At 45.0% G+C, this 12,784-nt stretch overlaps 1 protein-coding gene across 3 annotated transcripts; it reads left to right on the top strand.

The window, feature by feature from the left end:
- The first annotated feature begins 1,317 nt into the window (after positions 1-1,317).
- DIRAS3 (DIRAS family GTPase 3) lies at positions 1,318-12,493 on the top strand. 3 transcript variants are annotated; one of them, XM_075936214.2, is made up of 3 exons: positions 1,318-1,552; positions 10,225-10,274; positions 11,124-12,493. In XM_075936214.2, exon 3 carries the CDS (start codon positions 11,239-11,241, stop codon positions 11,833-11,835), a length of 597 nt encoding a protein of 198 aa, XP_075792329.1. In that variant the 5' UTR covers positions 1,318-1,552; positions 10,225-10,274; positions 11,124-11,238; the 3' UTR covers positions 11,836-12,493. The 3 variants fall into 3 exon arrangements, with proteins under 3 accessions (XP_075792329.1, XP_075792330.1, XP_006125065.1); XM_075936215.2 differs by lacking the exon at positions 10,225-10,274; XM_006125003.5 differs by lacking the exons at positions 1,318-1,552; positions 10,225-10,274 and adding an exon at positions 8,750-8,860.
- The last annotated feature ends 291 nt before the right edge of the window (positions 12,494-12,784 follow it).

The raw sequence follows: 12,784 nt of genomic DNA, 5'->3' as shown, positions 1-12,784 counted from the left end.
GCTCTTCTGCAGCATTAAAACATCTGTGTTCTATACAACTTCAATGCATTAACAATAGTCTTCCTGTCTCAAGCAGGACTGAAGTCAAATGTCTTTCACCATAGCATAGAAACTTATCACCGTTTGAAGGGGATTTCTGTAGCAGATAGATCTCTCTCTCCTTAACCTCTTATGCTCGTTCAGCTGTGAGCAACTATCTGAATCTACTATCCTGGTGGTTCTAATTATTCTGCAAGCTCCTTAGATGGGTAGGTAGCCAGACTGCTCTTTATTGCAATAATCTTTTTTTTTTTGAAAATCACTCTCTTTACGCGTGTTATGTTTCCACTTGCAGTGTAATCACAGCTATGTTGATCACAGGATATTAAAGAGACAAGATAGGTAAAAATATCTTATTGGACCATATTTTGTTGGGGAGAAAGACAGGCTTGTGAGCTACACAGAAATGTTCTGAGAAATGTTTAGGTCTGGGAAATGTTCTCTTCACAGCTCAGTACAAGTTGGAAAGATGCATTTGTTGGATAAATAGTAACACGCTCACAGCAACATGACCATTATATCAATAGGTCTTTTTGTTTGGACTATCCTTCTGTTTTGTCTCCCTTTTGCATCTTTTCCCATCAAAAAGATAGTTATAGGTTATTGTGACATTTAATGAACTACACTCACTTTTCACAATTGAGCTCACAGTTAGGGTAAACGTACAGGTCCATTTATTACAACATCCCTCATGTCAGAGCTTGAAAGGTGATCTTCAGGGATGAGGCTTACACTTACCCTTAGCAACCCTTGTACTGGGGGAATCCTCTCTTACTCAGAGCTGTAGCTTTATGCTGCCAGGAATAGCACCCAGAAGCTGGTAAATCTGTCCACCAGCAGGGGATGCTACAATTAGCCATACCCAACTCAGTTTGGCCTTCAACACAAGCTCTTTATTCTTCTCCTACATAAAAGCCAATTCTCCTCCCCCTAAATGTGAATGTTTTGATCTGGAATAACAATGAGAAGTCCTGTGGCACCTTAGAGACTAACAGATTTATTAGGGCATAAGGTTTCATGCAGTGATACTAATCAGTGCAGTGCAGTGATACTACTGGGTTATCTACCGTCTCGTTGCTCATAGATTGCAGCCCTCCATTATTTTCAGGGGGTCTCACATGCCAGCTGGTCTGTCTGACCTTTTCATAACCTTCTATTGCTTACAAAGCAGTTTCTCACTTACAGGGCTGGGTCCTCTCTTATATCTTACAGCTGGTAATCCAAGCCAATCATTGCTGCTGTCGCTTAGCTGGGTCCACTGATTCCCAATACATGCCTGCTGGGCCTGTCCTTAGACCAGGGCTTGCGGCTTTATGGCTCCACATGCCTTAAAAAGGGCAGCCCACCCCACTCTAGAACATTTTGCCAACAGTTCATAGGCTGGAGTTGGCATGGGGACTTCGCTTTTAGCTTTAACTAACTAGCAGAGTCCTGCAAGTGGTAGAGGGATTTGTGAGCATGTTCAACATTTTCTGCAACTAGGAACCTTGTCTACAAGGAGCTGCTGTATCAGGTAAACCAAAGATTGTTGCCTTCTCCCCAATTCATCAGAGGGTGTACTTGTACCAGCTGTCAGACTGTGCTGGTGCTCAATAATGTGTCTATTATAAGACTAGATTGTAAATAAGTAATAACTGTCCCTTTTTAAACCACAGTTTATTTAACCTCCTGTCCACCAACTGCTGATAGAAGTCACTATCTGTTAAGCACCATTAGTGGACTCCGTGATGCATGAGACACGTGTTAAGAGAGCCCCTTCCTTGGAGAGCTGATGATCGAAGCTAGATCTAGACAAGAGGTGCTGGGAGATGCATTTTAGAAGTGGGAGAAATCCAGCCACTTACTGGTGTGATGTCAGAGAGAAGTATGGGCCATTTGTGTAGCTTGGGGGAGGTGAGAAATGGAAAGTCAAGCTGTGATCAGTTGTTTATGGTGCCTGATCCTACTGCCCTGGCAGACTTCTGGAAACACACTATTTGGTTGATTTCTAAAGTGACACCTCAGATATAAATAACTGGCTACAACATTAAAGAAAAACGTTCATTGACAGTTCAAGGGTCAGACTGAGTAGCGGCTCCAAAGGAGCCAATCAGTTCAGCATATACGCTGCATATGTACTGCCTCTTTGGCAGCAGATCCCACCCTTGGTGTGCAAAGCAGTAACGTACTTGGACGCTTGTGTCAGGCATTCTAGGCTTCCTCTTCTCTGATGAAGGGGCTTTATTTTCCCATGGCCAGAGACTCAGGAGACTTGGGCTCAAGTCCAACTCTGCCATTGATCTGTTGTGTGACATGAGGCAAGTCACATCCCTTCTCAGTGCTTCAGTTTCTCCTGCTGTGCAAGGGATAAGGGCTCTTCCTTTCCTTTGCAAAGTGCTTTGAGGTGTGTGAATAAAAAATTGCTACCTCACAGTAAAGTATTAACGATGGGCTTTAGTAGTACCCACTGCACTACCAGCACTCACATTTCCTTCAGACTGCTCTAATCCACAGGGCAACCCCACCAGAAACAAACTGCAGCCTACCAGATTTAGGCCCGCCAACCTCCAGTATGGGTTAGATAGACATGCAGGCTACGTCTACACTGGCACCCTTTTCCGGAAATGCTTAAAATGGAACAGTTTTCCGTTATAAGTATTTCCGGAAAAAGCGCGTCTACACTGGCAGGACGCTTTTCCGCAAAAGCACTTTTTTCCGGAAAAGCGTCCATGCCAATGTAGACGCACTCTTCTGCAAAAAAGCCCCGATCGTCATTTTCGCGATCGGGGCTTTTTTGCGGAAAAGAAATCTGTGCTGTCTACACTGGCCCTTTTCCGGAAAACTGTTCCAGAAAAGGACTTTTGCCCGAACAGGAGCAGCACAGTTTTTCCGGAAAAGCACTGATGATTTTACAGTAGATCGTCAGTGCTTTTCCGGAAATTCAAGGGGCCAGTGTAGACAGCTGGCAAGTTATTCCGGAAAAGCAGCTGATTTTCCGGAATAAGTGGCCAGTGTAGACACAGCCACACAGAGGGGCAGACAGAATTGCCAGGTCCCTGGGCATAGGGAGTGGCTGGCTTTGTACCCTGGGAAGGGAAGGTCTTTGGGCAGAAGAGGTAAGGCTGGAGGCTAGCTTCTCCCAGCTCTCAGTGCTACCCGGAGCAAGCTGTGTGAGGCTCCTACCACTGTCACTTCTGGTATCCAGTGGCTGCTAGGAGCCCCAGGCCCTTCTGAATTGCTGGACTCCAGAGGAATTGCCTCCTTTACCCCCAACAGGCATGTGCACACATACCTGCTGCAAGAGGTGGCAACAGACACTGGCGCAGCCAAAGTCAAAAGTCTAGTAACATTACTCCCACGAGGATGGGAACCACAAAGTTTGGATAAAAAATGGTTTGAAAATTGGGGTTAATATGTTTGTGGGTGATCACCAGTCTGCAGTGTCCGACCTAAGCTTTGGAATCAGGTGCTCCTCAACTCTCTCGGCCTGGGTAGAGGCCAAATGCTGCTCCTAGTTCTGCACATTCTCTAGCCTCGTGTCTTGGTAGCAGGCTCTTGCCATCCAACCAGTTACCTTTCCACCAGTGTCTCGGCCCTTCTGTGTTGCCCAGTTTATGCACACTCCCTTCAATGCTCTACCCTCGCATGCACTCTGGTTTATTGGGAAACCACAGTACAGTTAAAGCAAGGAACACAGACTTTGCAAAGGAACTTCTTAAACACACTTATGCTTTACACATAGACAGTATCAGAGAGTTGCAGACCTAGGCCTAACAACCAACTTCTGGACACAATCCCCATTTAATCTAGCCACTCACCTCCCCATCTTGTGAATCTTCTGGTTTGGTCCAGATACTTCCAGGAAACCAGGGGCCCCTGCCTCCATTTCTCTTGCTGACGCCTCTGATTCTCGTAATGAAATGTTTGCCCTTGCTAAACAGCAACTTTTTACATAGCGACACCTCTTCTTTGTCTCCTTCCCTGGGGACTGGCCATGCTGCAGTCCCATGTGGGGCATTAATGGCAAATGATACATGTCAGTTATAAAACAGTCTGTGGCAATTCCTTTCTATCCTCCGAACTATCACCGGTACTCAGCTACCTGCATGCAGTTTCCATTGATGCGACAGGCAATGTCTCCATGAACAATATGAAAGTGTAGTGTTGGCTTTTTAGAACCTGTGACCTGGTGCTTTGATAGGCCCTTTTGCTAACCTAAATAAGTAAAAATCTGTATTAAAATTGAGCCTGAAACAAAATTAGGAATTTCCTTTCTTTTACATGCACGAGAAAAGAAGACTGTTGAATTGGAATAGTTCTATAGAAACAACCTCCATTCACTGGGGACAATACAATAGATGCTAACATAGGAATCCTATTTTTAGATAAAGCAGTCATACACCTGCCCCATACAATTCATGCTCAGATTTTAGCAAATAGTCAAGAAGAAGACATGCAATTAATTTGTCTGCTTTTTAAATACAAATGTGAGATATATTCTAAATATAGGAAAATCCTCCCCCACTGTTATTTGTTACTATAAAGAAGTGCTCAGAAAGGCCTTTTTATAACCAAGATTAGCACAGCTGCATGTGACTGGGCTGGAAAGCTGATCCTGCCCAGGTAACAGGAGGTTAAATCACCCTGTCTCAGGCAGCAAGGCTGGGACTGTAAGAACACCTGAGCTCTCCTAATAAGACAGCAGAGCTGATGAGGAGCTACCTGCTTGACAGCAGCCCCCTTGATTGTCTTGGTGTGGAAACTGTATATCAGCCGAAGGGAGATAGCAAAGGAGTTAGATGTAGGGTGACCATCCATCCCATTTTTACCAGGTCAGTTCTGTATTTAACGGCTGTTTCCAGTGCCCCAACTTTTTTTTTAAATGAGCACATTATCCCGTATTTCTCCTGCAACGGGGTGGGGCCGAGATGCCAGAACTCCAGGCTTCAGCCACTGAAGACCCAGTGCCAGCTGTTCTCCCTCCCCTCCCCCCCGCTGCAGGGCTGAATCCCCAAGCGCCCCCTCTCCCCCTTGCAGGGCTAAAGCCCTAAGCCCAAAATGCCAGCAGCCTCCGCGCTTGGTGTCTCATATTTGGCATGGGGAAATATGGTCACCTAGTTAGATGGGCTTGCTCCTGCTTGCAAATTGCAAGCCACCAGAGTCTACCTAAACTCTGAGCTTTGTGTCAATCTCGATCCTTTACTGCTCTTCAGAATAAGACCGTAAAAGAACCAAACCAACCAACTAAATTACCTCTTGACTGGTTTGACTGAGTTCTTGTTTGGGGGATAACTGTTGCTTTCAGTAACTGCAGTGAAATACAGCTATATTGGCCCAGAAGAAAGCGAGTCTTTCTCTGCCCTTCTGAGTCCTGGCTGGGCATGAGTTGTAACTTCTTACCGGGATGAAACTGCTGTGGAGAAAGGTCCCTTTTTTCCCTCCGAGCATGAACAGGGCAACATGCACTGATCTGTCTCCCCATTCGGTAAACATTGTTAATGTTAAGCATGTGTTCTATTCTCAGCAAAGATCTCTGAATAGCCGTAGCAGTGCTCCTATTGAAATCGATTGGTGGCTTACAATTGGTGTGTGTGGTTTTGTTTGTTTGTTTTGGGGTTTTTTTGGGGGGGAGGGTGCAGAACTGTAACCAGACCGTAACCATTTTTCACGTGTTATGAATCAATGAGTTTTGATAGGTGAACCACCAAAAAGAATGTATTCCTCACTCTTGGCATCTCTGTGTCAGTCTCTCCGGTGAGAACTGGATATCCTATTCATTTGTAGTACATTTTTACAACTGCCCTAAGTGACAGTCACGGTGGGTGAGGCAATATCTTTGATTGGCTTTACTTCTATTGGTGAATGTGTATGACTTGAAAGCATCTCTCTCCCCAACAAGCTGATCTAATAAAAGATATTACTTCACTCACTTTGTCTAATATCCTGGGACTGCCATGCCTCCAGTTACATTCCATACACTGAGACAATGTAAGAAAGTAAAAACAGTTCAAAGGGCAGCTGAATATCTAATAAAAAGTAACTGCCAGACCTGCAGCAATTCAGAACTTCAGTGTTATTACACACACTAGAATAATTTGCAGGGCAAAGTGCTTTCTCATTTTAGTCACTATGCTTTTAATAACCCATCCAACATTAGCATGCTATGATAGAAAGCCCAGGCTATATAATGTGCCTTTTCACAATCCCTGCGAATGTTATAACTTGCTTTTTGGAATGAAGCAGCATAAGCCCCTGTGTTGCCTACATCTGCAACTTGTAGAGATGTGCCCACCTCATGACCTATATCTCAATAAAGCGGGACCGTGAACATCAGACAAAGGGCTAGCAGCACAAAGGGAATTGGGTGCCTAACTGCTATTTTAGGTGCCTAAATCCAAAACATAGATTCCCTGCTTACTTGCTGCCTAACCCTATAGGAACCTAAGTTTCTGCCAAGAAAATCCTTAAGGTGCATACTTTTCCTGATGATGCTGAGCAACTCAGCAATGAGCTCATGTCTAAGCCCCATGGGACTTCATAAATTAGGCACCTATTCAGCATGTGGGGCAGGGCCCGCTCTGAAAGGTGTGTTTTGAACATGTCTAATGTGCACATCCCCCATTGCTAGAAGATTCACCCAGCATGTAGGAGACTGAGGCTCAAGTCCCCATGCCTGATTTGAAGCAGGAACTTGATCTTCAGTGTCGCAGGTCCCTTCTGAGTGCCCAAGTTGCTGGATTATAGGATACTCAGGGCTGGGATTTTCCATCTCTCCAGTTGAAGCAGTTCCACTTTGTATGAAATTCTAGACTTTGGGCTGGAGGGTGAATTTCTATACCTTAGTGGGTAAGTATGCCATACAAAGTGGAAAGACTTCAACAAGACAGCTTGAGAACACCCTCTCCAGATCACTGGTTAGCCCACTTGCAGAGCATCTCTCATCAATGAGGTATCAGGCAAGGTGGGGATTGGAAACTGGGTCTCCCTGGGCATGTCTACACTAGGAAATTATTTCAAAATAACGAAATTTGAAACAACTCCTGAAATAACTCTTTTGAAATAACTCCTGCTTTCATTGGGGAATAAGCTTATTTCGAAATAACCGGCCCCTTATTTCAAAATAATGGAGTTGGTAGTGTGGACTCTCTGCTTGTTGTTTTGAAATCACACCCTAGCGTAGATTAGGACCCACAGTGCTCTAGATATCATGGGCGGGTCCTCCTCCTTGATTTTTTTTTTCTTTTTTGTACAAAATAAGAGGAGTGTGGCTTAGGCCTCACCTATCTCATTGGCTTTTCTTACTGGCTGAGTTAGGTGGCATCCCACACAGCCTATGTCTACACTCGCGGCTTCTTGCGTGAGTAATATGCAAATGAGGCCAAGCGTGGAATATTGCCGAGCCTCATTAGCATACCCAATGAGACACCATTTTTTCAGAAGAGGCTCTTGCTCAAGAAGGAGTGTCTACACTGCCCCTTCTTGCACAAGAAAAACCCTCTTGCGCAATGCCGTTCTTCCTGAAAAGTAATAGGTGTAACAACATTGCGCAAGAGGGGGCAGTATAGACGCTCCTTCTTGCGCAAGAGCCTCTTCTGAAAAAATGGTAGCTCATTAGGTATGCAAATGAGGCTCGGCAATATTCCACACTTAGCCTCATGTGCATATTACTCACGCAAGAGGCCGCGAGTGTAGACATAGCCTGAGTGTTCTGGCTTTTGCAGATCCCATTCTTAGGTGCTTTCTTCCATGTATTGTCTAAGAACCTGGGGGTTTGATTTCCAAAGGGTGGCTGGGCATTCCAGTTCTGAGCCTAAATACCCTTGGGGGATCTAGCCCAAAATGCTGATCTACTAGAGAGAGTCCCAGACTACTTGTCCTGAACAACATCTCTGAGCAGAATGTCCCGAAGTTTCTGGCTGAACATTACTTAGTGGCCCAAGAAGCACGCTGCCGCCCCCTCCCCAAAGAAGAGGGTATCTCCATTCCTAACAGCAAGTGAATTCAGTTCACTGGGGCAGGGGGACTGCTGAGTGACGCGCTCTCATTTAGCAGTGTCCTACATATTCCTATAATTCCTCCATGGACTGCATTTTTAAAAATTGATTTTTACTTCCTAAGAAGTGCCCTGATTTCCCCCTCCCCTCTAAGGTCAGTAAAAGCTGTGAAGAAAAATTGTCCCCAATCTAACAGCTACTGGGCAAATATTTGGGTGCACATAAGAAATTAATAACAATATTGGTTTTGGATCTGGCCAAGAAACACTTCATATCAAAATACTGGGCTTGAGCCTAGCAAAGCCCTGTTAGCATTTGCCTTATACAGAGCTTCTCCTTCTAGCACCAAACACCTTGTTTGGCTTTTGAAAAGTGCTCTAAGTAGCCCCAGCTCTTTCCCGCAGACAAGATAATAACCCTCCAGCGGAAGACTCGGCTCCTTTAACCATTATTATTCCACTCCAGCAGCATGAATGGGATGTTCCACTCCTGGAAAAACTGAATGAAATACAGGGTGACTGCATGCAGGGCTGAGTCTACATGGGCCTGTCGCTTTGGAAATACAGCCAGGCAGCCCCCAGGCAGGTGTACCAAAGTAGCCCTGTGCCAGGGCAGAGTAGGGCTCCCAGCAAGGGCAGATCTGGAGCCTGACTTTAGGGCTGCTGCACAGGGGAGCCAAGCCCGCCCTCTCCCTCTGTGCAGTGGTGCTTCCCAGCCTCTGCTTTCCATCGGGTACAAATACAACAGTGGAATTTGTATTTCCATTGAGTGCCAGTTCCACACCAGGCTGCCTATGGATGTGGGCTGCCCCCACAGAAGGCAGGTTTTTGGAAGAGCAAAAGAATGAGGTAAATATTCATATACATGTTTATTCTGTGCTGAGGCTCGGATGGGGAGAGGGAGCTGCTTTCATTGACTGTTGCTAAAGCCCTGTGCTGTCTTCAGCTGCGCTGCAATAACCTTATTACTCATCAAAAAGCCAGCAGTGGTGCTGTTGCTTGCTGCCTCCCAGCTTTGGGAGGGTCTGAAGCTACCACTTTCTCCCGCATATGGAGCTCGGTAGCTGAACAGTACCAGCATGACTTGCAGGGGAAGAAGCTGCCAGTCTGGAGCTGGGAGCACTGGTTGTGTCTGCTCTGCTGTTGTAGGTTGAGGTGATAGTGGTGCATGTGGCGGGTAACTGACTGAAAGATGGAGCTGGCTAGGGCTTGTTGACATTTGCAGCCACACCCCCAAATATATTACCCAAATAGTTACTATCCTATTGCTACTAAAACACCCCAGCCAGGACACATCCGACCCAACTGATCTGCAAAGCCCATCAGGATCCTGCCGATTTTGGGCCTCAGTCCCTCAAAATCTACTATGTAAGTAGGGAACATTCATCACTGCTTCTTCTGAACCTTTAACAAATCCAGACTCTGATGCAAAATCTTAGATCCAGGGATCCAGCCATATCCTGTCAACTGTTGGCTAAAAATCCAGATGTTGTACCATCAAAACTGAGAGCAGGTGTTGTTTTTACTATTCCTCCCAAGATTCCCCAACATCCAGAAATCTGCAATTCTCTAATTTGGCACCATTGTCTTTCTAAATCTGGATGAAGTTTGGCTGCATGCTCCCCAGTCTTTCTACTTACACTTCCTATACATGCATCTTCTACATCACCCACAAACTGGATTTATACCTATTCTAGTGGAACAGCATTGCCAAAAAGGTAGAGATGCACATTTCACAACTCTTCAGAACATTGTTTCCAGCACTCTATTGAGAATACATAGATTTGAGGTTGTTGCTGTTTCAACAGTATGTTGAAAACATCCCCCAATCTGTGATGTCCCAGCGATGCACGTTGTGAAATACAGAACTCCACCAAGCCCTGTCCCCTAGCTAAATAGGGCATCCTTTCCTTATCAGTGACAAAATGAAAGCACCAGAGCCTAAGCTGGGAAACAACAAGGCTTGGTGGTTTGATTAGGTACTTGGTGAAGGGTTTGTTTATTTTCTTTTAATAGCATAGCATAAGACCCACACGAGTTCTGCTGATATACTTGGCCAGTGGAATTTTTCAAGGCTGTGGGCAAAAATTGGCATGATCTAACAAGAACCAGGTGCCAGCTCTGGGCATCTGTCCTACTGTTTCTGTGTATCAGACTCTGGATTTTGTTTCTGGTGTAAGAGGTTCATCCATCCTTGTTCTCTATTTCTGCAGGAGAATTTGAAGGTAGGAACCAAAATGTGGCTGGATCCAGCAGAGTCCAGGTACTGGATCTGGGCTTTGGGAGTCTGTTGTGCCAGCAGGATGTATGGGGTCCAGGCTTTTAGGGGAAAATTTTTTGGGGGGGAGTTAGTCTAATGGTCCAGTTGAGGGGGATTGGATGCAAAAATCATCAGGATCCAGGAAGAGCCACCTAACCCCTTTTTCTGAAGGGGACTGATGGTGCAGTCTTTCCTGGTTATAGCTGACCCTGTGTGGCTCACATGCCTCACTGATTGTACCAGCAGCAGAAGTATCACAGCCCAGTGCATTAATTTAGATTCCTCATTAGAGGGGATGCAACTTTAGTGACACCCAGGCTGTGCTGCCTGTTGCACCGGGAGAGAGCCAGCGTGGGAGTGTGCACAAAAACTAGAGAAACATTACCCCCTCCCCACCCCTACCCCTCTTCTCTGGGATGAGCATCCGATGAAAGGTGGGAAGCGAGGGAGCCTGGCACTGGGATTGATGTAGGCAGAGGAGGATGCCAGGCGTTTGCTGAGCAGAGAGCCTCTGAACCAGCTGCAGGGAGCGAAGTGCTGCGGGCTCCGTTGCTTGGGCGCAGGAGAACTTTAATGAGAGAAGCTGCCTCATCTCAGCTCTGATGCCTGATTTTAATCTAGTTTCTCCGGATATTGGTGCTGGTGGCCACAGGTGAATTAGTTTTCACTTTCAATGTAATGCTGTGTAAGAGATGTGTGCCTGAGGGATTTGGTTTGGATTCGTAACACAGCAGAGCGATGAAGGATGGGAGGAGGGGTTGTATTTATCAGCCTAGCAAAACCTTTTGTGTACTGTGAATGATGAGGGTTCTTTTGTTTGTTTGTTCGTTCCTTTGTTTTTCTTCTCTGCAGGCCATCTCTGCATCCAGGCATGTAAGCTCCATCAACCTGGGCATTTGCAATTCAGATCTTCCTCACTTCTTGAAATTCAGACCTTCCTCACTTCTTGAACCATATCAGAGCAAACATGCCAGAACAAAGCAACGATTACAGGGTGGTTGTGTTTGGAGCTGCAGGGGTTGGTAAAAGCTCCTTGGTCCTTCGGTTTGTAAGGGGAACTTTCCGGGAAACCTACATCCCTACCATTGAGGACACTTACAGACAGGTGATCAGCTGTGATAAAAACATCTGCACCCTTCAGATTACAGACACCACTGGCAGCCATCAGTTCCCTGCGATGCAGAGGCTGTCTATCTCCAAAGGTCATGCTTTCATCTTGGTGTACTCTGTCACCAGCAGGCAGTCCATGGAAGAGCTTAATCCGATCTATGACCAGATTTGTCAGATCAAAGGGGACATTCAAAAGATTCCAATAATGTTGGTTGGTAACAAGAGTGATGAGACCCAGAGGGAACTGGATGCCAGTGAAGGGGAAGCCTTAGCTAGCAAGTGGAAGTGTTCCTTCATGGAGACATCAGCTAAAATGAACTACAATGTACAGGAGCTCTTCCAAGAACTCTTGAATCTGGAGAAGAGAAGAACTGTCAGTCTCCAGGTGGATGGGAAGAAATCCAAGCAGCAGAAAAAGAAGGATAAACTGAAAGGGAAGTGTTCGGTTATGTGAGTATACCTTGAATTGCTGGACTCACATCACTGCATGATGTAATAAGAGCATGGACTTTCACAGAATAGTCTCATGTACAGTGAAAACCGTCTGCTCATGGGCATTTGCTAAAACTCCAAGAAAAATAAATATCCTAAGGCTCATAGTTTCTCTCTCTGATAACTCAATTGAGTCATTTTAATCATTGACTTTGAAGACAAAGATTTTTTTTTAATGTGTCTTTAAGCAAATGGAATGTCCAATGTTAGCCATTACATAGTGGCACAGGCTTTGAACAAAAAAGTTTTCAAAAACAAGTTTTCAACTTGAGATCAAAGTACTGAAATTTATTAGAGGTAGAAATCATCTTTGTTATCCCTGAGTATATATTGGTTTTTAAATGTTCTCAGATTGTGTTAGCCTGTTTTGCCTAGAGTGTGTACTTTAAGGGAAAATGTTTTCAGAAATATATTGAACACAGCAAATCTTTCACAATGCTGGGGTGTCTTATTACTAAGAAACAGAAACATCTTTTTTCAGATATGTATGTACCACAGGAGAGATTGACTGGCTTACCAAAGACATGCTTGTTTCATAATAAAAATTAAATTTGTGTATTGTTATGCAGCTAGTGATATTTTACAGCAATGTGACTTATTAAAGCTATTTCTGCATGTAATTAGCTTGTTTTGGGGCTTTTTTTCTTTCCAACAATACACATTTTCACTGCACTCTAGAACTTGGTTAATTCCCAAGTTCTTCCCAATCATATGGTGTCTAGGGCCCAATTCTGTACAGTGGGCAGCATCCTCAGTACCTTGGCTTCAGCTGGAGAGGAGGGAGCTTATAACCACAGAAGATCAGGCTCTTGTGTAGCATAGTTACTAACAGAAATTGTCTGCTAACTTGCCTCTTGTGGCATAGCTGAACACCGACAATAGAAATAATGCTCTGCACTGTGTATAGCTTT

This window comes from Pelodiscus sinensis, chromosome 9, assembly GCF_052426305.1.
Source record: "Pelodiscus sinensis isolate ZL-2025 chromosome 9, ASM5242630v1, whole genome shotgun sequence".
NCBI lineage: Eukaryota > Metazoa > Chordata > Testudines > Trionychidae > Pelodiscus > Pelodiscus sinensis.
The sequence above is the reverse complement of the archived record's forward strand: the minus strand, read 5'-3'. Positions and strand labels throughout refer to the sequence as shown.

Coding starts and splice junctions, on each gene's coding strand:
- DIRAS3 (XM_075936215.2), top strand. CDS start 11,239: ATGCCAGAACAAAGCAACGATTACAGGGTGGTTGTGTTTGGAGCTGCA.